The sequence below is a fragment of the Pimephales promelas genome, chromosome 4 (genome assembly GCF_988280905.1).
Source record: "Pimephales promelas chromosome 4, fPimPro1.hap1.1, whole genome shotgun sequence".
NCBI lineage: Eukaryota > Metazoa > Chordata > Actinopteri > Cypriniformes > Leuciscidae > Pimephales > Pimephales promelas.
Window position 1 is genome coordinate 26,121,643 of NC_142772.1, and position 25,734 is coordinate 26,147,376.

Below are 25,734 nucleotides of genomic sequence, written 5' to 3' on the forward strand. Positions count from 1 at the left end.
TTCTCTGTATTTCTGGTGTACAGCAATATACGGAGATTGAGGCTTGGGTGGGGTGAAGGCCGCCTGTGGGGGAGAGTTTGAACGTCACACCGTTTCATCCTGTTTGCTTGAGAAAAACTCTTTCACTCCATCTCCTCAGGTGCACTAGACCAGAGCTGCACAAAATGCAAACCACAGGGCATTCAGCAAGAAGAACCCGGCATACTTGTGACGTATATTAACTTCTGGCGCAGAATCTTAAAGAAAACGACTCGAATTTATATCCACGACTCAGTGAGGACAAAATAACAAGCCTGTGCTGTGTGTTTGAAGTGTGTGTGTGCTCGCGCAGTCTCACTGCCGCCGAATTGCATTACCGCACGTTTGAACCGCACAGACTCCCCTTTCAGCGCTTATTGGAGTGTCTTTAAGGACATGAGGTGAGTGTATTATTTAATGTGAAAATTTTGAGCGTTTTGTGGAGCATTGCACGCAGGCTCATGAGACCTGAGCGCTTATGTTCAAGATGGCGACGCAGTTTTGAATGCAAAGGTGCAACATTCAGCTAACGGATGTTTCCCTTAAACTCTCCCCCGGACCATTTTACTCTACATATTTATTTAGGTGATCTCTTATGAGGTTGATTCACATCTCTGTCTACGTGAGATATTTAGATTTTGTTTGTGGTTTCCGGTTTAATGGTGTTTCTCGGATTAACTAATTTTAGCTTGCTGGCTAACGCCATTACACTGTGTGTTTATACCACAGCCAGGAGTTTATTGCTGAAAATCTTCATTAAAGTCTGCTCCGTAATACACACATGAGCTAAGACTTCTTATACTTGTGGGTTTCCTTAAATGTTATCCTTTTCTTGCATGGAAAAGCCAGAGTAACGTTAGTGTCTAAAATCATGCTTGAAATGAGAATAACAAGTGCTGAATGTGAAACTCACTGTATTTGGTATGTCAGTTTCGCTGCCTGGAAATTACATAAAGTTTGGACTTGTGCACCTATATAAGTTTCACAACTGATGACAGTTCTTTGCAACAGTCTGTTGAAGTTATCACCCTTAAAGATAATGCATACTTTAATACGTTTACCAGAGACATTCAAATCTATTAATAAATATTGTATTGACTTGCTTTGGACAAATTAAGGATTTTCCTTTATCTCAGGGTTATGGAGAAGTATTTCTGATACTTCTATGCTATGTATGTAAATATACAACATATAAATTTGACCATAATGCTGAGATTAAAAGAAAAAAAAAACTTTGAGAGAGAAAGAGACTCTCTCTCTCTCTCTCTCTCTCTCTCTCTCTCTCTCTCTCTCTCTCTCTCTCTCTCTCTCTCTCTCTCTCTCTCTATATATATATATATATATATATATATATGAAGAGTTCAGATGCAAAAGCCTCTAAATGCCATTTGAAATTTTCTTCTAAAATGACCATTTTTATCAAGCTTGTATATTTAAGTTCAGTAATTTCACTTAAATAACAATTAATAGGTAATCTTCATTGCCATTTAAGTAAAATTACTGAACTTAAATATACAAGCTTGATAAAAATGATCATTTTAGAAGAAAATTTTAAATGGCACTTAGAGGCTTTTGCATCTGAACTCTTCATATATATATATATATATATATATATATTAGGGCTGTGCAAAAATTAATTGCGATTAATCGCATCCAAAATAAAAGTCTGTGTTTACATAATATATTTGTGTGTGTGCTGTATATAATTATTTTGTATATATAAATACACACACATGCATGTATATATTTCAGAGAATGTGTTATTCATATATAAAATATATATATTTATATAATATAGATTATGTATTTATATATACAGAATTTAAGCGCAAATAATTCGTAAATATATACATGCATGCATAGGTATTTATATATACAAAATAATTATATACAGCACAAACACAAATATATTATGTAAACACAGACTTTTATTTTGGATGCGATTAATCGCAAATAATTTTTGCACAGCCCTAATATATATATATATATATATATATATATATATATGCTTGTGTGTGTGTGTGTGGATAATGTGCCTTTTCCCCTTTTAGTGTAGAATGCTCCCCTGGATGCACCCATGCACAAATTAAATCTGCATAACGTCTAAATTAGTTTGTGATGCAGTCAACTAGCAGTGCAGCGCCCGCAGACTAGTTGCAGTTTAGAGGAGTGCATGTTTGCAGCGGGGAAAGCATGAAGCTTACTTGACAATATCAGGTCAAATATCAATATCGTAACAAATAGAAATAACCTTAAATATATTATGGTTATACATCTTTCCGCCTCTTATGTATAGTTACTTTTTAAACACGAAAATCGCATTCAACATGACACGCAATGTCGGTTGCCATGCTAATGAACAACCTACTTGTTAAAGCTGCAATCGGTAACATTTTTTGGGTTTAAAAATGATCCAAAATACATATTTGAGAAAATACATAACCAGCCAGTGTTCAAAACTATCTGCTTGTCTTAGCTCGATTCAAAGCGGTAAGCTTGTAAATGTTTTTAATTCCAGTGGTACTGGTGGATTTCTGTTTTCTTTTGCGTCATCATTACGTCACATCAGTGTACACATAAAGAAGGAGTCTCGGCTAGTATAAGCTATTTTGCGTGTGAGGATGTTGGAGGTGGAGATTTATAGCCTTTCTCTCAGTGCTTGATATTTTTACACTTATCAATGGACTACTTGCACAACTACTTCCGCGTTCTACATATACCGGGAGTTTCCGGTTAGAGTGTTCATCGCACGTCCATACATGAGAATGCAGATTATCACTATGTTTTATGGACGCCAATTGATTAAAACAATGAATAACGATCTCTGTATTAATTATCTTGAGCTTGCTGAAATGTTCCTATAAATATATTTTCTTTCTAACTGTTCCATTCTGAATAATAAATAGGCTAAATATATTTATCCACTAACCTGCAGTAGTCTTCTGTCTTCTCATTAACAACAGTATTAGCCTACTTATATTCTATACTTGAGTTTACATTTTTTTTAATGAATTTTACTAATAAAAAGTGTGCATTGGTGCTTTATTCCTGTCTTTTTAAAATAGTTGAATGAATGAATGAATGATCGCGAGGTGCCTACCTACGAACAGAACGCACTCAGCTAGAATGACAGTCAACTTCTCTGAATATTAATTATGCATTTTGGGCATGAACATGTAATAGTATACAATATTTAATACAAATAAATAAATGTTCGTGTTTCTTACTGATGTTATTCATCTGTTTTCACACGTTTCAGCGTCGCGGTCACTAGTGTAAACGAACACTGACACCCTGTGGTGAAATAATGGCGTATTTTTAACAGCCGCAGCTTTCTTTTATTGGCTTGGTTTGGATTTAAACTTAATGTTCCGATGAGTTTTGAAAATTCTGCACACGGTAAACATCAGAATATCGCTTCTTCTGTCAATAAAAATGTCCAAAATATAAAATCTTATTACAGACACTCATTTTAGGTGGTGTTTGTTCAACTCATTGACCGCAGTACATTGAAAGTAAACGTAACCGGAAATAAGTGATATGTATTGTTTCCAAACGGAAGTGCGTCGCGAAGCTCAGTGCAAGTAGTCCATTTGATGACCGATCCAGAAAGATTCCACAACTTTTCTCCTAATGTTGTTTTTTTTTTTTTTTTTTTAATTTAATATGCCTATATTGTGATGAGGAGACATTTTGTGAGATTTTAAAGCATACTTTATTCGCAATTTCCTTGGGGAACGAAGATAGAGCGGTGTATCTGATATCAGTGAGCGAGGATTGGAGCAGAACCCGGATTTGTGAACCCGGGTGAAATGGTGAACCTGGAGCGGAGTGGTTATTAAATGCTTGGAGCGCAGAGGGAAAATTGTTGCCGCTCCACTGCAGAAATTACTGGCTATTTAACTGCATCAATCGGGCAAATACCGGTCTATCTGAGATCTCAACTTTGTCGCTTCGCCAGACACGCCCCACCGGTCGCCAACGGTCGATTTCAAAATTTAAATTTATTAATTTATAAATTAATATATATTCATATATATTATCCCCCCCCCCCCCCCCCCTGAAATAAATGGTTTCGTGTCGCTTGTAGTGTGAACGGGACTGTAGAGCTCAAAATTAAGCAATGCTGGTGAATCCAGCACCTCTCTATCTCTCTCCCGACCCTGTAGCAGAACCCTGCTCTGTTTGCAGCTCCACTTGCAACTTAATTAGGCTTGCCATGAGGAGAGATATGTGCCTGTAAAGAGTGCCAGACCTTATGTGCTGGCTGAGGGACAGTGGAGTGAAACACAGGACATGTAACTGTTGTGCTGCCGTGTCTGGCCAAGTGTGGCACGGTAATGCTAGTGAACGAGCGAGCACCGGAAAATACTCGGAGGCAAGCTGCCACGTTGACTAAGTTTTGGAGGAGTTTTGTTCCCATTGTGTCTTTTAAAATTAGAGAGATATATTGATATTTTTTTCATTACTGATAGCAGTAATTTGCATGTTTATGTGCCCAATAACTGATATACAGTTCTGATAATTATTTAATTTATTTCTGTTTTTGACAGTTTATCACAGTTATTTAAAACTTTTAAATAACTCTCGCGAAGAAAATTTATTTCCACAGAGGTGTAATTATTATTATAATATAACTAATAAAAGTTATATTGTAGAAGTTAATATAATTTTAGGAGTTTCATTTTTTTTAATTTTAAGGGAGTGTTTTTCTTTTGTTCATGTTTTCCTTCTTCTTTTATGTAGCTGTTCATTTGGGGTGTCCCGATTCTCCAAATCCTCGATTCGATTACATTCTCGATTCTAAGGTCATGGTTCGATTCGATTTTTGTCAATCGGCCAATCAGGGTCCTTTGTCTTACATGCGCTTCATGAGGCACATACGCAAGGTCTCTCGCTCTCTCCCTCTCTGCCGTGGTGCATAGTTTTTTTTTCTGTTTCGGCATGCACGCTCGCTCTTGCTCGCTCACTCTAGATTCCGGGAGATTTTAACTAATTTGCGTGCATCAGGGAGCCGCTATCAATATGTGGGAGACTCCCGGAACTTCCTCGAGACTTGATGTCTGCAAACTGTGGCTTTATTTAAGCGTGAATGTTGTCAACAATACACAACTCTCTGGAAATCCCAAAAACTTCTACCTGAAGTTTTCAATGAACTTGCGATTTCAATGAAAGAGGCGGGGGTTCAAGTTCTGTCGATGAGTCTCCTGGATCTGCAGTTGCCATGCTATCTTTTGAATGGCTGTGGCCAAGTTAGAGGAGGTTGACCATAGACTCGCAGCACTTCATTTGAAAAATCGAAATTGTGGCCCCCTTTACTGTTCATAGCTCAATGTCTCCTACAAAACATTCAATCTAAAAGAGAAAGGCAGATCCAGACCTAGCTAAAACCCCTCTATTGAATTCTACCTCACCAATCTACGTCTCTAGGTGGAAATATTTGCATAATGCCACCCAAATGCATATGCAAAGAAAGAAGGTGTGGCTTCAGTTATCAGTGTGGTTGCCACCATATTGTGAGTCGCTGTGTGTTTCTATGCAAAAGCGCAGCACTTTATTTGGCCTTCCAAAAGTGGACACAATTAGGAATCAGTGGTTGATTTTAGGGCTGGGTGGTATATCATATATATATAAACGATATGGAATGAGGCAATACCTTTTATATCGATACAATAGTTTAAGGGCTTCAAAATGACTGGTATGTAGTAGGGCTGTGAAACGATTAAAATAAAATTCGCATCCAAAATAAAAGTTTGTGTTTACATAATATGTGTGTGTAGTGTGTATAATTATTTTGTATATATATAAATGCACACATGCATGTATATATTTAAGAAAAATGTGTTCTTAATATATCAAATATTTATATTTATGTATAATATACATTTTGTATAAATATATATAAAATATATACATGCATATATTTCTTAAATATATACATGCATGTGTGTGTATTTATATATATATATATATATATATATATATATACAAAATAATTATACACACCACACACACATTTTATGTAAACACAAACCTTTATCTTGGATGCGATTAATCGTTTCACAGCCCTAGTATATAGTTAACAAGTTTAAAGCAGCTTGTCCTGTCGGATGCTCTGACAGAAACTGTTGCTGTCTGACAGTGACAGATAATACTTGCACGGTTTAATGCGTTTGAATTCCGCTGGAATTCAAGCTGCCGTCAAACAGACGGAGCACAATAGAATAGTAGCGCAATATTTCTGACTAAAATAAACCGTTTCCTAAATTATATGTTGTTGGAGACAATAAATGTGCCATATGTGGAATTTTAAACATACAAGTATATTTTCATTAAATTGGCCATTATAAGGGGGTAATCAAATGCAGGCTAATATAATTAGTTTGTGCTTCTGTTTTTATTTGCATTTTTATTTTAGCCTTTGGTCAATTTAAAAACAAAATCTTTTTGCATAATATATTGCATAGCCTATATTACATTGTTTATTTGTTTCTATATCCTTCAAATCATGTTTGTAGGATTGGGCAGAATGTGAAATATATATTTTTTTTAAATATACAGAAAAAATACAGATTTTTTTTTTTATTCAAATTGAAAAATGTAGAAAGTTCCGAGATATATATTGTATATCGCTATTTAACCAAAAAATACAGAGATATGTTTTTTTCGGCCACATCGCCCAGCCCTAGTTGATTTATTTACATCACTGTTCCAGAACAGTACAACTCAAATGTTTGTTGCATTAATGTCTGTTATGTTAAATAAAGTTATCAAGTTATTTTACCTTTGAAGTTTAAACACCTTGACTCATCTCCCCTTAGGTGCAGTGCTTTAAGGGTTTATGTGTTGCATAGATGCTAGGGAGTGTGTTAAAGTTGCCATGAAATGGAAATCTATTTTCTAAATGCATCTTAATGATCTTATTGTGAAGAATTCATCCATGCATATGTTATTATTAGGAATGCACAAAAATTTCCCCTACTGCAATTTTCGGTTTCGTGCCAAAATGGTTTTGAATGCCCGAAATCATTGACTGAGATAGTGACGTTTAATTAGCGCTTCTCCTAATGGCACATTTTGACTTCAGCATCTATTTTGTGCATCTATTTTGGTGTCTGCTGTGTGGACTGGGTTGACATGATCGATTTCTCTATTTTAATCGATAGTGAAATGGATTCTTAAAGCCCCCCTGTGGTGAAAATCAAGTTTTTAATGTTGTTTATTTGCCTATATTAATATATGCCTTTAGAACGGCCATGACGGTCTTTTTGACCCTTTTGAATTTTATATCTGCAATAACCTTGTTGGAAAAAAAGAAAGAAAGAAAAGAAATCCTGCTGGTACTTGATTTTTTCCTAAAAGTGTCTGTATTTTCATTTAAAATGCTTTTCATATAAATTACACAAAAGGCAAAAAAACAAAACAAATGAACATATTTACCTTTTTCGGCCATAGGCGGTCATATTGACCGCACTGAATTTTGTGGTATTCTTGTTACATTTTCCATGGTTGACCTTTGTCTCTCTCACTGTCAACAAAATATCTAAATAAGATACTTTTAGTTGTTATCTTGTTCTGAGTTATTTTGAATAGAAATGCAAACATAGCTGATGTTAATATGCGATAATTACAGTAGGCTACTAATAATATTATTTAAATGTATAATTAAACTTGTTTAAATGTACAGTTTGGTGTTTTGTTTTTAAAAGATATCCAAATATAATAAACCAATAATAGTCAATAATAATGTCTTGTAAACCAGTTTTTAAACTGAGCCAGGCCCGTTTTACTGTAACTACACTGTTGCTGTTGAATTTTCCTGTATAATAAATGAAATGAAAATGAAACCTCTCAATTGGGTATTTACAATGAAAGATATAGAGTTTGGATATAGAGCTTATGGCAGTTCTAGTAGTTATGGAATTCTGGCACTTGTAGTGTTAAGACAAACCATGTGCAAATTCATAAGTTAACACCACTGCTGCATTCCCCCCCCCCCCCCCCCTTAACTGCAGTGAGCCAAAGACGGTCTCAAAAACGCGGTTTGAAATCACTGGTGTTTCTGACATGACAAAATGTGGCATATACATGACTTATCTTGATTTGTTTTTTCCTCTCAAAGCCCAATTTTATGTGTAGCATTTTATTCAACTATGCAGGTAACATTTTACAATATCTTGAAAAATTACTCTAAAAATTACTTGCATTAGTTCATAAACCATTAACTGCGTGTCAATATTATTTGTAGGTCGATATAGCCTCAAAATTATATTCCGATATTTCAAGAATATTTGCGAAAATGATATGTATGACTATATAGGAAAAAAGGTGTCCTTTTTAATTACATTTATCTCTCCTACATTTTTGCTCATTCATTGCTTTTTTACGATTTGGTAATTTTCTTGTTAAGATTCACAACGCAAGGAAGCTTGATTTTAATCTTTGAATTAAATTGTAGCCAAAAGTAGCACAATTAATGTCTAACACTAGTATTCTATTCAGAAATACTACAGAAACTGAATTAGGTAATCAAATGTAAAATAACATTGATAGTATTTTAGTCAGGAGTCCTGACTAAATACTTGGGCTATTAATTCTTATTCCTTACAATTAAAGCTATCTTTTGTTCTGACGGCAACATTAATACAGAATCTGTCTCTGGGAGAGGTTGTCATTTCATTGTGATCTGGGTTGATCCTCCTCTGCCCTAAAGTAATCTTGACCATCAGAACTGTTTTCAGATCATTGTTCAAGTTAACTTTTAACAGTAAGCTTCCAGATCACAAATGGATGTAGAGCTTTCATAAGTCTTTTGCAAATTTCCTTGATGGATCAAATCATGTCCAGAGTGGTGGTTTAGTGAATCTTTATATATTAATATGTCTCTGTTGTGGTGTTGATGGGCCAAATCCTGCCAAATCCTGGATTTTGCAGGATGTGGGCGTGTCATGCTCTCTGTTTGCTCTCTTGTGCTGAATATTTAACTTTTACCATGTTTCAGTTTCAGGGTTAATAAGTAAGTGATGTGTCAATGTTTAAGATATTTAAGATAGAAGTATTTTTTCTCATTGTAGAGGATTGTTTTTGATATAGCCTGAGACATATTTGGGGGGTAAGTGATGACAAAAGGTTGAATTTATGGCATGAATGGATGCAAGAAGATGGAGGGGCAGGTTGAACTTGATTAAAGGGAGACAAAATATATAAAAGTGTACTGTGGACATATCAAACAATAGGTCTCCACCTGTTAGGCTGAATTTTTGTCCATGCTCTGACAGATAAGCATTGTGAAGTGCATAAGGAAAATCCCATCCGCACACACTCTGAGCTGAGGATCACTCAGCCAGCTTCGGTCATGGAGATTCCTGCTGACTGATTTGGTTATGCAAACAGACTCTCGTGTTGATACGTGAGACAGAGCTTATTCGTGTGTACTGAAGCGTGACCTGTGATCTGAAAGCCAAATAAATGCCCTCAACCTTTTGACCTGATATGAAAAGGTATTAACGGAATATTACAGGGTTGTGTAAAAAGCTAATATTTAAGCTTTTTGAAGCTTTCTTTCTGATATTTGAGTAAAATGGTAATTAATGCACCTGAATGGAACAGTCTTGCTTTTGCTCTGATGATAGTGCATTGATTTGAATGGACTAGTTTCAACTGTCAGAAACTGTCAAACATCAGTTCAGATGGTTTTAAGAAGCCAGCACTTTTTCTGGAAAACCAAACAGAACATTTGCCTAGCAATCCTGTAAAACACAGCATGTTTCATGAATAGGTCGCACATTGTGATCTGAGACCATGAAAAACTTTTTGTACCCAAGACTCCTTAAGAATTTTTGGCTCTTGAAATTCTTGAAGTTCTTATATATTTATTTTCCTCCTCCCTCTCTTCCTCAGGTGGTTTGACCGCATGATCATGCCGTCGTTGAGGCCGTGATTGCGTAGCAGTGCTCCAGGCCCCTTCTGAGCCTCCGGCCACCCACCAGGCAGCCGCAGCATGTCCAGTTCAGGATTTCCCCCCAGCCAGGGGTCCTTCAGCAGCGAGCAGAGCCGTTACCCACCACACTCAGTGCAGTACACCTTCAGCTCCTCACGCCACCCGACGGTCAGTACCACAGACACCTTCACCTACAACGCACGATACACTGCCGACAAACTACATTACAGGAACGTTGCTAAAGTAGAATTGTAACAGTAATTTTCCTTTCCCTGATACGAGTCTCTTCTACTTTGAACTTAACTTGTTAGTTGTGTGTGTTCACTGCAGATCCTGTAACCACAAGACTAATAGCACCACCATTTCTCTCAGAGCAAGCCTGATTTACTGCTGCAAACAAGTAAAATTACATGTACTTCGTTTAAACGGATAGTTCACCCAAAAATGAAAATTAGCCCATGATTTACTCACCCTGAAGCCGTCCTTGGTGTTTATGACATTCTTTTTATTTTTAATGAATACAATTAAAGTGCATCTATTCATGATTAAACTGCTTGAAACTTAAAGTGCTTTTGTATCCATATTTAAAACCTTATCGACTAAATTAGCTTCCGGCATACAGCCGTACACATCGATTTATGCCAAAAGAGTAACACTTGAATTTGACACACAACGCCCTCTGCCGAAAGCTAGTTATTTTAGTCGATAATATATCTTTCTTACACAAACGCATCAATTCAATTCAGAAAACCTTTACTAACCTCAGCAGAGCTGTTTCGAGGACTTTATTCATGAATAGATGTGCTTTAATGGACTTCTAAAGTCAAACAGCTATTCACTCCCATTATCAGGCTTGGAAGCCAGGACATTTTTTAAATTAACTGTGATTGTACTTGTCTGAAAGAAGAATATCATATGCACTTAGAATGGCTTAAGGGTGAGTAAATCATGGACTAATTTTCATTTTTGGGTGAACTATCCCTTTTACGAGAAAGGTGTTTTGTAAACTTTATAAACAGGTTTGATGGGGTTTACACAGACTCTGTTTATCCCTAAGGCCGTGTGTCCACCAAAGCGTTTTTAGCCAGCTGAAGACGCTGTGCTTTGGGCGCTTGAGAGCGTTTTGGCAGCACAGCGTTTTTTCCGTTGAGACGTTTTGTTGCTATGATACAGAATATCCGTAGCAGTTTGAGTGTTGTGACAGTTGGTCGGTGTGGTATTAGTCCCGCCCCTCCTCCACTGTGATTGGACGGCTGGGTAAAAAGTGACAGTGATGAGCGCTGCGTTTTATCCAAAGTTAAACATTTTTCAACTCCCAGCGACCAGTAAAAACACCAGGATTTGTGCAATTCTGTCTTATTTAATCCATGGTTCTTGAAAATGTTTAACTGGTTCTAAAATGGACACCAGCCCTAATGGTGTTTTTTTAGTGATCATGATCATCTCATCTCTAGTATTGAATGTGTTAAAAACAGCTGTAAATGTGCAATAGGTGATCTGGGAAATAGCCTGCTAGCACTGAAAATATTCAGTTTTTCAAACTGAACCATCAAAGCCACGGCTCCTTAAACACATGAACGCGCTCAGACCAGAAGTGAGACGACAGCGACAACGTTACTGGATTACATTGTGTGTCATGCAGCGATTAGAAAACTTTACAGTATAGTGAGTAACAGTACCACAAAAAAGATTGTAAACAACCGTTTACCTTCCATTCTGACTTTGTCTGCAGAGTGTAGGGTTGAGCAAATATGGGCAGAACTCTTTTCTGCCCTAGTACTTCAGAAATCATTTCACTGTAAAGTGGCACAATGGCCTTCATCATCACAGTATGCTAATGCCTATCTAGTGCAAGGGATTTCATCAATATGATGATTGAAGACTGTTGGGACACTCAAGGCACAGGATAGTTCTGTCGGGAGAGACAGTCATTTGCACCTCAATGACACGTCTGTAACATTTGCTTCACAGGACATGCTTTTAGCTACTTACTTTATATTATGAAAAGTCATCATGTTTGGTCTCATCTGACAGCTTATAAACTGAAATGAATGGTGGTGAACCTAATAGGCTATTACAGTATCCTAATGTACAATCTAGGTACCATTGGTTAAACATGCATTGAGGAGAATGTTAATGTTCTTCTCCCCGTCTTGATCATCACCCGTTTGCCTCACCTTTTGGTTGGTTGGTTTCGGTGTTGATATTCCACTCATGTTTAACAATGCTTTGCTCAGGGGGGTAAGAAGGAAAGGTAACTGTTGAACTTAAAGAAACCCTGCCATTCCCGCACACCAGTGCGTAACCTCATACTATGAGAGAGGCTTTTATGGCCTCTTCTGCACAACAAAGCATTATTTGTTACGACTAAGTTTCTATACGGAATGTTGTTCCATTCTACTGTCTGTATATTTAAACATGTAACTTAATAAATAACTTTGCCTACTTTAAAGGTTTTGAGAATCTTTCCTTTTATTACTGATGTTGAAAGCTAAAGTAATTATAACTTTCTGTTATCTAAAAATTCAGGTTAAATCCAGTTAAGAAATACCTTTACCTTTTAAAGAATAAGAGATCAGAGAATAACAACTTTAATGGAGTCAGATTAAATATATTGGAGATAAATTTGAATTATACACGTCATCCTTCAACTGCCTTTTGTCCCGATTATTGGTTCAGAATAGCAGCCAGCAGTGCTCGTGCTGATGACGTATGATGTCTGCACATGGTATAAGCTCATTTGGACCAAATTAAATAATTAAATGAGAATTTTTTTTGGTTCTACACCTTCCACAGACTGCTTAACGACGTAGTGATTGCTATCAGGATATGAGGAGACTTTCAACTAAAAAACAATTCTGTAGAGAATCACCTATTGCACTTTTAAGTGTCTGTTTTATAATGGCATGTTTTACTAGAACATGGAGATGAGTGTGTTGTGGCACTATCATACACACTCTTTGTTTTTCTGCCCACATGTCTTTAAGGCTTCTCTGATCCCTCATCCATGAGTTTTTGTTTTACCCAGTTTTTCCTATCTGATGTGTGTGTCTGTGTTTGTTTAGGAGTTCTCGGTTCCCGACTACCGTTCCCCACTGCAGGACCAGCAGCGCCGCAGACCTTCATTACTGTCCGAATTCCACCCTGGGACTGAGAGGTGATGCAACCCCCACCATACATGATTTCCTTCTGAATATTTTGCTTTAAACAACTTTGAAATGTTTTATGCATTACCACGTTCCAGCTGTTTATTAATTGTCATAATATTATTGGCATTTAACTATTTAGTTGAATGTTTATGTCACTCATTTATTCTCATTGACAAATGTATAACTTCCTTTTCTAACTTTTAATAAATATTGCACAGGGTAGAATGACATTAATGTAATATTTTACATTTTGTATAAAATTAAGCATTAGTAATACAAATATACAGTAGCAGCAGTCTATTACTGTCCTAACTTCTTCAGTTAAGCCCTCAAGCCTTTTGAGATTCTGTGTAGCTGAACGTTTGGTTTGTTTGATTTGCTCCTAATTCCAAAACGTAGTTTTTGATGAAAAACTTTTTGATGTTGAAATGAGATTGGAATATAAATTGCACAATGTTGTGATTCTCTAATAATTGTTTTTACATCAAATAATTGTGGTAAAGCTAATGTTATAGAAATTGAACAGTTGTGTGTTGTTTTCAGTAATATTGTTTGGTGCTGAGGTTTTTGAAGCAGTCTATCTCTATCTCGTCTCCTGTAGGCCGCCGGAGCGCAGACATGGTTATGAGCATCAGTTTCATACCCTCTCAGCTCAGCAGGATCAGGAAACTCTTGAGGCCAAGCGTCCCCGCATCGAGAATGTATCTGAAACGCACTTTACAAGAGCTCAGCCCACTAGCATCTTACTGGCCCCTGCACACACCATACAGGACACCATCAGGACCACTGGAGAAGTCAAGAAGGTGATTAATGTGCATGCATACCCGAAGGATACTAGTGTGAGAGATTTAAACATTTCCCTATTCCATAAAACAAACGGGTTTCGGTTTTTATTTCATTTCTAGCTGCACTATTTTGCCAGATTAGCTGTTATGGTTTGAGGTTCGTTTGAAGGCTTGCACTTATTTTGTTCCCTCTTGTTTTCTGTGACAGGAAACCCAGTTTAGTGTGAAGGTGGAGACCTCATCCCCAGGTGGAGTTCCACAGGTGGGTGAGGATGCGGACACGTCGCCCTCCAAACTCTCCAAAGAGGAGTTGATTCAGAGCATGGACCGTGTGGACCGTGAGATTGCCAAGGTTGAGCAGCAGATTTTCAAACTGAAAAAGAAACAGGTGTGTAACTTCACTTAACTCAGATGCTACAGCTCAAGCTGCTACAGCTCAAGAAATATTTGCTTTCAACTCTAAGCTATTGTTCATTTTGTAAATAAAGAGCTTATGTGTGAGCTTATCACAAGATGTGTTTGTTTAAATCACAATAAAAACTTCGGACTTTCTCCCTGTACCTCCCAGGGTTCAGCTTCATGTTTCTGGAGAATTACACTGGTGCTCTCTGCTAGCAGCAGATTGGATTTTTTGTTGAGTCTTTATCCATAAGCCTTGTGGGAAATGTTGCCCTTCTAAGAGAGGCTTGTCACAACTCCCTTGTCTGTGCCTACTATTCTTGCTTTTTGGTGGCGATGCCAAAAATCCTTAGGGATTGAATCATGATAATCTCAGAAACAGCAAGTGTATGCGTTCCTCACTGTTTTCTATATTGTCTGATTGTAGAGATACTAGCATGCAGGTTGAAGGTACTTTCCCTTTCTGGCATGATTAAGAAAACAATAACACAAACATGTACTCATGTCCTCATTAAGACTGGAAGTCAAAGTCTGTCTGACTAAAATGAGAAATGTTGTTTTTATTTTTCCTCCTATTTTTCACTTTTCTTGCTCATAAACTGCTTGATCTTCAATTTGTTTTGTTTGTTCGCTCATGTTTAGGAGATGAAATAAGTCCCCAAAAAGTTTCAGAAGATAAGTCACAGGGGAAATATGTTGAGTATGTGTATGAATGCAATATTTAACCTCTGCACATCTTTGAGAAAGTTTTGTCTGCTGTTGTCATGTCATGCATCCCTCTAATTAGTGGTGCTTGCTAAGGCAAGCATCACTATTAATATTATTGCGCATACTTCGGTATTTAACTTTGCAGTGTAACTCGTCCCACACCATTTGTTCTACAGACGTAAATGATGCTTCAATTTGTGTGCTAAATCAGAGAGGTTCAATTATCACTATTAACTACGACTTCTATATATATATATATATATATATATATATATATATATATATATATATATAATGTTTTAGGCTTCAGTTTTAAGGTGTATTGTCATGTTTGTTGTCTTTTAGCAACAACTGGAAGATGAGGCAGCAAAGCCAGTAGAGCCAGAAAAGCCAGTGACGCCGCCCCCTGTGGAGCACAAACATCGCAGCATTGTCCAGATCATTTATGATGAGAACCGGGTATGAACACATTTATACATGTCTTTCTCCCTGCTCTCTCTCACACACAAAGAAACCTAGCAGATTGTGCTCTTTACAGACTGTGTTTAAAGGGTTAGTTCACCCAAAAATAAAAATTGTCATTAATGACTCACCCTCATGTCGTTTCAAGCCCGTAAGACCTCGTTCATCTTTGTAACATAGTTTAAGATGTTTTAGACTTAGTCTGAGAATTTTTTGTCCCTCTATTGAAAATGTATGTATGGTATACTGTCCTTGTCCAGAAAGGAAATACAGACATCATCAAAGTAGTCCATGTGACACCAGTGGGTTAGTTAGAGTGTTGACATCATCAAAGTAGTCCATGTGACATCAGTGGGTTAGTTAGAGTGTTGAAATTATCAAAGTAGTCCATGTGACATCAGTGGGTTAGTTAGAGTGTTGACATCATCAAAGTAGTCCATGTGACATCAGTGGGTTAGTCAGAGTGTTGACATCATCAAAGTAGTCCATGTGACACCAGTGGGTTAGTTAGAATGTTTTGAAGCATCGAAAATACATTTTGGTCCAAAAATAACAAAAACTACGACTTTATTAAACATTGTATTCTCTTCCTGTTCTGCGTTCATGAGTGTACCAGAGAACACGTCAGCAGCGTCTTATGTCAGTAGCATCACTGTGGACAGAACCGGAAGACAATACAATGTTTAATGACATAATTTTCATTTTTGGGTGAAATAACCCTCTTAAGTGTTGTTAAGGTCTTGCATAATCTTCATAAAACTTGAATATGGTCAATATATAGGTCTGGGCACTATAACTGTATGAACGTGACTACTGCTAGTATGTTGTACCATGATATGGGTTTTGCTTTTGATTTTATATAAAAAAATGTATTAGTGCAACGTTCATGAAGTAAAATCACCAAAAGCCTACCCTTCCGCTGAAAAAAGTAGTCTCTGGCCATGAGAAGCAGCATAAGTTAAGATATTTTGCCTGTAATGTTTGATGGCGGCAAAAACAGTCTTTATTGCTGAGTCAGTCATCAATCAGTATGTTTACATGTACGATGCAGTCTAGACCGGACGCGAGTGGTGCGACCCGACCCGTGAAATGCCCAACAGCACACGGATTCACAGCTCTTTGCAACAGTTGCTTCAAGCACTGTGTTGCGTCACGCCGCTCGTGTCCTGTCTGTGTAGTAGACACGGTGGCGTTCTAATCAATTTTGCGCAAAATATACTTAAAAACAGACACCAGAGGCCGCTTAGACAAATGTCTCACATGCTGAGAATGCTAAGCTAACATATAAACACAAAATCATTCATGTTTAAGAATCACTCTGGGCGATTCATGATCAGAGTCGGAGTCTACTCTTCCCTGTGGATGACCTGTGACCTACTTTCTGAAAGATCTGAATTTTTGATGTTGAATTTTTGACATTGAATTTTAGAAAACTGAATTTGAAGTTTCGAATTTCTTCATTTTGAAAACTTGAATCTGTATTTTTTTTTAAACCGAATATTTGCGGCATCAGAATTCAGAACACAAAAACTAGCTGTTTGTCTATAAAATTCAGCCATTTCAATTTGTTAAATTTCAAATGTTCAGTATTTGTTCAAATTTAGAAATAAGCTACCACCTAGAATTCAATTTAGTTAGATTACACTTGCAAATAATTCAAATTTACACAATTAAAAAATTCTAATCATTTTGTCATCTTATTAGCTCCATCAGACTTGATCTGACTAATTCATATGACACAATCCTAACTTAGCAGCTATGTTTATGCAATGGCCCACAGTGATGACTCCTTATTGTAATTTCCCTTTGTTTATTATTTGATCCCTTTAAAATTCAAATAGTCTGTGTCTGCATTTGAACTGCATTGGACACCTACATTTATTGATTTCACCTAAATTTTATGTGCACGTGGCAGTTCTTGATTGCCTGTTTTTGGAAGGAAAGGTAGCTGAGCACAGTAACTCATCTGGAACAGATGATTTGAGACTTGGAGGTAAAGAGGGTGAGAGAGAAAGAAGTACAGTTGAAGGAAGTGAGGCAAAACTACTGCACTCCATCTGGTCTTGGACAATCTCTGAACATTCTGCTTCCACCATAGAGGGAATTTCACACACAGACAACACATGTGCTTAGTAGATGCTTGCAACTGTTACAAAAACAGATTGTAGATTTGGGTGTATTTGTTTGCTGTTTTCTGCTGTTGAAACGTGCACAGTTTCACACATTCTGTCTATCAAAGCTGGCAGTCAACAAATGAGAGCACAGTTTTTTTGTTTAGTGTCAGCAGGCAGACTATCTAACCACAAAGACAGACATCGGTCTCTTTTACCAACATTCTCTCTGTTGTTTCACAGAAAAAGGCTGAAGAAGCCCATAAGATACTGGAAGGGTTGGGGCCTAAAGTGGAGCTGGTAAGTACTTTGAAATTAATGCAATTTTTCTGATGCAATAGATTGCGTGTGTGTGTGTTCATCTTGCTAATCAGCATCATTTCCTGTCTCTCCACAGCCTCTGTACAACCAGCCCTCTGATACTAAAGTCTACCATGACAACATTAAGACGTGAGTATCTGTAATCCATATCACAATATTTTTCAAAATTATACCGGTTTTCCGGTATATTACGGTGTTATTTTTTTCAAGCATGACTGGATGTTAACCAGATTTTCTACTGATAGAGAGAGGAAATACTGCAGTTGATTGACTTAGAATGCCCTATTTTATGAGTGAATATTGTAGAAAAAAAATCCACTCTATTATTAACCCTCTGGGGTCTAAGGTGTTTTTGGGGTTCTTGATGTTTTGACATGGCCTGACATTTGTGCTTTTTTCAGTTGTTTATAAACATATTATTGGCACAGGTGAAATTACATTATATTTAGTACAAACAGGGCTACCATAATATGTGAGCAACATGTATGTACATGTTTGTATTTTTGAGATAATATTGTTTATGCATGGTTATTGAAGAAACTAAAAATTAAAGTTTCTGAAATAAGGCCACAAAACCCATACTAAATACTTGTCTTGAGTTTTTCCTTCAAAATGATTTGATAATCATCCTGCCTAATCATTCACATAAAACAATAGATTGTTTTAAATTGTGAAAAACATTTTTTTTTTGTTTGGAAAGGCAATATGCGAATGGACGTGAATGGCCCAACCCCCTCATGAATAATTAGGTGGTTCTCATCTGAGAAGACAAAGACCCGCATAATAATGAGCCTTTCATTCAGGTGTGTCGCACAAGAAAGAATGCAGGGGCTATGCAAGGTTACGGGTTCTAATCCGCACTCGTATATATTTTTTTCTCTCATCAAAACTGAATATGTTCATCAGTGGTTACAGTCTATATCAAGCAGGGACACGTTTGTGTTTTATTTTGTGATTTTAACGGAATGAATAGAGTCAGCAGCATAATCCGTTAGGTGAGTGTGTGTGTGTGTGTGTGTGTGTGTGGGTGTATTCACACACACACACACACATATATATATATATTATGCAGATTATGCTGCTGACTCTATTCATTCCGTTGAAATCACAAAATAAAACACAAACGTGTCCCTGCTTGATATAGACTGTAACCACTGATGAACATATTCAGTTTTGATGAAAGAAAAAAAGATATATATGAGTGCGGATTAGAACCCGTAACCTCTGACACGCTTGGCAAAAGATCTCCCACTAGACCATTGAATAACTTGTAAATTGCGGATCGCTGCACAGTTTGACAAATGGCCACGGCATGGTACTCGCATTGCAGATGGCTTATGAATTGTCTTTTTCACACACCTTGTAGCCATTTTTATCAGGGTGTAAAACATTGTCTCGCAAGTTTTGCAGCATCTGATCGGATTTTCTGGATCGGCCTTTATAGAGACCGCTGATCACGCATCCCAAAACGCAATTGACCGGAAACGCATTCGACCAGATTGCTTTCATTGTGTAAATGCTTGTGTGGTCAAATGCACAGCCACAAAAGACAACCTGCTCTCCACCTACTGACGTAATGCGTAAACATTATGGGAACCGCGCCAGCCAGACAGGATTTAAACTTTGCTGGCTGAAGACCCAAGCTCAGTTTGAAGATGAAAACACACCAAGCACAATGTTCTCTCACTCATCACGTTCAGTGTGTTCTTGCGGCTATCACAGCAGAAACGAATGCTAATACTATCCGGATGTTTTCTGTTATATTTGGTTGCGTTCATATGGAAATTGTCCATTAGATTGAAAGATCTGAAAAAGCCAATATATTTACACACCCATAGATCCTCACCTCGAGGAAATCAGGACAGAAGAGATGGATTAAAACACAAGGGTTAAACAGTAATGTGTCGTCTTCGTATACTAGTGATTTGATCAACCAAAACGCATTTTAATACCTGGTGTAAACGGCCTAAAAGTCAAGTGCTCGTGTAAGAATTGCGTCTTGTGACATTTTTTGAAAGTAGAGAGGGATTCAGCTGTTCTGATGAAGTTGGAGAATAAGCCATGATGTTGTCTATGGGCAGGTTATGTATCAGCAGAGAGATCTTGTTCAGTGTGCAGTGTTCGCTCCTTCTATTAAAGAGAATGTACATTTTATTTATTTAATTATTTATTTATTTGCTGCAGGAATCAGATAATGAGAAAGAAGCTGATCCTGTTTTTCAAGAGGAGGAACCATGCACGCAAACAGAGGGTAAGTATCTCTCTTTTGTGCAGTGGCAGAGATTCAATGCGTTTGAGAGAGTGTTGTGCTCATTCATAAGGAGAGATGACTGAAGTTACAGAGAAACTACAATTATTTTGCGGTAAATCAAAATTGGATTTAGTACACAATCCTGCATGTCTGTGGAGTTCAATGGAATGGCAATAATGTTTTTTTACAGGCAGATAAGTTAATTAGTGGCAAATCATTATAAGGCTAAACAGAGACAGAGTAAACAGTGCTTTTCCACTGCATGGTACGGTACGTCTGAGCTCACATTAAATGGTACCACCTCTGTTGAGGTTTCAAGCTTATCGTACCGATTCTAAAATGTGACATGAAAACACTACAGATCACTGATTGGTCAGAGAGAATCGGCACTAACAGCATCATTGGATTTGCAGCACGAGACACCAAACCCGTTAGATTTAAAGCGATTCTATGCAGTTTTTTTAGCTTAACTGAACAGCTTCAGAGTTATTGAAATGGTTATGTGACTTCTTTCGGGTTGAATGGTGGCTCGCCGTCTTGACCATTAAAGTTCATTAAAGGTCAGTAATTGCCGGTCTATGCATTTAATCACGTGAAAATTCTCACTAACATATATTAGATCTCATTAAACGACAAATTAAACACAACATACCATTGTGTATACTATGTAACACGTCACGCTCTGCGTGAGTGGTATTTACGACAGTAATGTTAAATACAAATACTCCACAGCGAATCTCGGGGTCGCTGTTTGGCAAAAACGGGATTCCTGTGTGGTGTCCCTTTTAAATAGTCAGCAACAGCCACCGCAGTGTATTTTTTTCACACAATTTTTATGAAATGAAAAAAGAATAGAAACTTGAAATAAGAAATGGCTGAATCATGGTGACTGGTCAGTAGACGAGGTGCAGACGTTCAGCGGGAACGGATCCAGCGAGTGCTGGATATTACGACCAGGAATGAATATTTTTTAGCAACTTTAACGAGCAGACTATAACCCCACCCACTTTGAAGCAGTACTAAACTGCAGTGGGAAAGCAAACCGAGCCAAAGCCTGCTGAATTGTGCAGAGACGAATCGTACCACTCAGTGGAAAAGCAAAATGAGCCGAAACGTGCCGAGCCATTCAGTGGGAAAGCGCTATAAGATCAGCCATGGTTAATGAAGATTGGCCGTTTGTGTCTTTCTGCCGAATGGTGATGTTTTCTTTAAATCTGGTTCCAAAAAGAGTCATTTTGATTGCTGGTTTGCTGATTTTGAAGGTTTTCTGATGTATGGTTTACAAATTAATGAAACATCTCCTTAACTAGCAGATCATCGATTTAGTTTGCTGTTAAAAAAGAGATCTAGCACTAAAATCTGTTTTTGAAATCAAGCTGAGCGCTTGTGTCCGCTGCTATCAGTTGCATGGAGTTGCATTTATTGAAACGTGCGTTTCAATCTTTCGCCATTGTGGAGACTCTCTATTCATTCCGTTGATATCACAAAATAAAATGCACAAACGTGTCTCTGCTTGATATAGGCTGTAACCACTGATGAACATAGGCTATTCGAGTCGTTTTAGGAGTGCGCTTTATTTAAAAATGCAGCATGCAATGTTTTTTAATAACTTTCAAACGGTCGAGTCTGTTCTTTTATAACATAGCCAAAAATTTTGTGTATTTTTGCTTTATACATTTTAGGCTTATTCTCAAATTCATATTGTGTTAGGGGGCGGGATTATTACGCATTTTTTTTTTTATCTGACATTTTGACCGGAGAGATGTAATTTTGTCGACATTTCATTTTTTCCCCGGCCAATGTCCGGTAATTACCAGACAACGGAAACCCTGCCACAGGCGTTTACGTGCGCTCGATTATCTCTAGGACTCTCCCCCTCCACACATTAGCCATTTATAGTGGCCATTCCCTTTTTCTTCTCACACTCATTGGCCTGCCACTCATTCCATATCCATTGATGTTGCCCCTTCCACGTTTAACGTGTAAAAAAAAAAGGCAAATTTACTGGTCACATGTGCGACTGGATGTAAAATTCAGTTGCACACACTCAAATTTTCTTCGCAGTCTGGAGCCCGGCGTCACATTTCATAAAGACTGAAAAGAGCTTATTCTGAACACTGCTTATGAGTTGTGGGTACAATTGTATCATTGTTGGGTGGTTGTGTTCACTGATACGCATTTATGTTCAAACACCATGTTAAAGTGAATTTTGCATAATAGGTCCCCTTTTAATACGTAGGATTTAGTTTTATTTCGCAAAACACTTTTCTTTTGTTTCTTTAGGAGCAGAAAATTTGCCAGCGGTATGATGAGTTGATGACTGAGTGGGAGAAAAAAGTTGAGCGGATGGAGAACAACCCACGCCGTAAAGCCAAAGAGAGCCGTACACGGGAATACTACGAGAGGCAGTTTCCTGAGATCCGCAAACAGCGTGAGCAACAGGAACGCTTCCAGAGGTCAGCCAGCCTTCCATGATGACCCAATGAACGCTCTGTCATGCACACACATTCACCATTATTGCTTTTCCCTGACACAGTTGGGCTCTGTCCTGACTCAGCAGTTGGCCAATCAGCATTGAGGATCCTCTGGGTACTAGGGTCAGAGGTCAGGCTGTGATAGTTTTACAGGGAAAAAGTTACAGGGAACTCAATCTGGAACACCACTAAAGTAGAAATGAAGAACATTTACATAGCATTGACCTTGATTCACCAAAACACAGACGCTGTTGTTTTTGCTGATAGAACAAAAACGTAGTTAGCAAAGTAGCCAGTTTATAGATATTCCAGTTTTATATTGTATAAGATTCTTTGCCTGTATTGACTTCTTTCTTGGACTTGTTTACTAAAACAAGACTAGAGATGATAATTAAAGAATGGATTAATTTTGAAGTTAACAATTCTTTACTACACTGTTAAATATACCAAATAGTCAATAATGAGGTAATGTCAAGTGATTTAATCAGTATGACCACAACTACTCTGAGTGATTCAGTCAGTCAGTCAGTCAGTGAGTCATTAGACAATTTCAAACTAATACGTCATGGGTTTAAAACTTTGAGTAATGAGTTCTAATAGTTATAATAATTTGTTTGATTTACTTACACTTTTTATTTCATTTTCATTTCAGTTGGACTTGAGCTGTAGTTTAGGGTGGGTGAAAAGACCAGAATTTAATTTCTTCATATGCGCAATTTTATTTCAATAGTGATTTTTATATTATTTTTGTTATTAAAAATAGGACACATTTACAAACAAAAGACAAATACAGTATACGGTGCTTTCAGTTTGTTCAGGTACTGTAGGCCTATTTAGTGATAGAATAAAGAGAACATTTCGGAAATTAAAAAATCATATGTTAAATAAAACGCTTCATAGTCTTTACTTTATGGATGAAATATACATTGATTTTTATTAAAGCTACTAAAGTTATTCAGTCAAAGTAGTGGAAGCAGTGAGTGAATTATTATTTTTTTCTTTGTTGTTTGATTAACATTGACACAGTGAACCAATGTACTCCAATATAATATAACTGACACACATTGGATTTTCTACCAATTGTAACTGTTCACTTAAGACCTAATTACCTGTTGTGGCAAAGTTTTTGTGTGTGTACCACATTCAGTTAGTTTCTGTAATCCTATATGCACAATATTAGCAAAATCTCGTTGCCACAGACATATCGTCATACTGACCTGCCCCAGTACCAGTCTAGTTTTTACAATGTCAGACTAACAGACCTAGATAATGGTATTGTAGCTTGGCTTCGTCCAGCATGTAAATATGTTAACTTGACTTCTCTGTGTTGTGCACATCATCCTCTGAAAGACAGGTGTGATGCATGGTGTGAATTTGTTGGTGCATATGTAGTATTTTTAGTGTTTTCGTCTTTCTCTCATCATGGAATTATTTGACTTGAAGCACACCTATTCTTTAAAAAAAAGCACATTTGAGAGAACCATTTGTGAAATTTAATGCCATTAATCATTTTGCTATAGTCATTTTAAAAATAAAAAAATAGATCCACTGAATAAGAATCTTGCTTCTCAACCCTCTGCAAGACCACATCAGACCTGTAGGTTATTAGACTTGTTAGCTCTGGCTAGAGATGCACCTATACCACTTTTTCCAGAACTTTTTTTTTTTTTGTATTACCTAGTTCCGAAACCTGTATTTTCATTGCATTTTTAATTTTTAAAAATATTGGACTGTTGAGGAATATGAATCAAATTAGCTAATTTGTTTAACATTCTATTAATTGGATACATTTACTTCATATTAGGCATCCTTTCTTCTGCTCTCTGTTTGCTCTGTTGTCGGTGTTTCTTTCTTGTACTGTATACGCTGCATGGTATCAGTTTTTGGTATCTGAGCATTTTAATGAGTATGAGTACACAAGCACAGGATCATGTATCCCTAGTTTTGGCAATTTGTGCCTTTCCCTAAATAATTTTCCCCCTTCATAAAGGTTGCAGGATCAGGTCTATAATTCTGTTCATTCAGATCAAGCCATCCAACTTTACTGAATGATGCCTGCCTGTCTTGATTGTTTAGACAAGCCAGAGTATGTAGCTATTGTTGCTGGAACAGTCTCTAAACCAAAGACCTTCAGAGCTCATGAATAGACCCAGAGGAAACTTGCCAATAGCTGTAACCGCTCCTTCAAAGGCTTTTTGTGGGAGAAGAAACAGGGTGGGACTCTGGTCTGGTAGCTTGCTTGGGAAAGCGCCTTTACGTGGTACAGAAACAAAGCCAGGAACAGAGAAATGCTTTCTTTCACCATGCTTCATCCTTCCCGTCTTTAGGGTGGGCCAGAGGGGGACAGGCCTGTCTGCCACCATCGCAAGAAGTGAGCACGAGATATCCGAGATCATTGACGGCCTCTCGGAGCAGGAGGTAAACTACTAGTTTAACAATCTGATGTATAACGTGAAATAAACTCTGATCCATATTGAAAAAAAAGGTGACTGGGGCTTTACCCCAAGTTCAGAAAGTGTTTTAGAGCATCAAAGCATCACCCAGATGAGTAGCAGGTAAACGTACACCCCATCCTTTTCCCATACATCAGACTTTATTATTTCCTGTGAGCCACTGAATATGCCACATATGAGCCACATGACCGGACTATGCAGCATAAAATCTGGTCCACTTGCACCTTATGGCGCTTTTCCACTGCATGGTACGGTACGGCACGGCTTGCTTCGGCTGCTTCTGTTGAGGTGGTACCATTTAAAGTGGAGAAGCGAGCCGAACCGTACCGTACCAAACCGAACCATTCTGAGACGTACCAGAAGTGACAAAATTTGCTAAATTTGTCTGTTTAATGAGATCTAATATGTTGTTAGTGGTGAGAATCCGACTATTATCCCCATGTACTTTAATGGTCCAGTGGCAGAACTTTTGCCAAGCATGACAGAACACTGTATCCGTGCCACTGATCGCTGCGGCACTTTGGTCACTCGATTTCAAAAACATGAATTACGTGGGGGACGCCCCCCTCCACTTTTTATACAATGTAAATTCATCCCCCGCACTTCTTCATAGGGCAAGTGTGTCTACGACAATCTGAGGTTTTCGCGGGTGTGTATACCCTA

General features: G+C 37.5%; 1 protein-coding gene across 15 annotated transcripts in view; it reads left to right on the forward strand.

Moving 5' to 3' along the window:
- The first annotated feature begins 81 nt into the window (after positions 1–81).
- The window catches only part of ncor1 (nuclear receptor corepressor 1), an 87,711-nt gene continuing 62,058 nt past the window's right edge, over positions 82–25,734 (forward strand). For 14 of the 15 annotated variants that reach the window (XM_039650172.2, XM_039650176.2, XM_089130176.1 and 11 more), the window contains exons 1-11: positions 82–419; positions 9,919–10,126; positions 13,024–13,115; positions 13,709–13,910; positions 14,101–14,280; positions 15,345–15,458; positions 17,816–17,872; positions 17,970–18,022; positions 20,078–20,144; positions 22,428–22,600; positions 24,946–25,036. In XM_039650172.2, coding sequence (XP_039506106.2) covers positions 10,019–10,126; positions 13,024–13,115; positions 13,709–13,910; positions 14,101–14,280; positions 15,345–15,458; positions 17,816–17,872; positions 17,970–18,022; positions 20,078–20,144; positions 22,428–22,600; positions 24,946–25,036 — 1,137 coding nt within the window. In that variant the 5' untranslated portion in view covers positions 82–419; positions 9,919–10,018. The remainder of the gene's footprint in view (positions 420–9,918; positions 10,127–13,023; positions 13,116–13,708; positions 13,911–14,100; positions 14,281–15,344; positions 15,459–17,815; positions 17,873–17,969; positions 18,023–20,077; positions 20,145–22,427; positions 22,601–24,945; positions 25,037–25,734) is intronic. The other variant, XM_039650182.2, reaches the window with a different exon arrangement.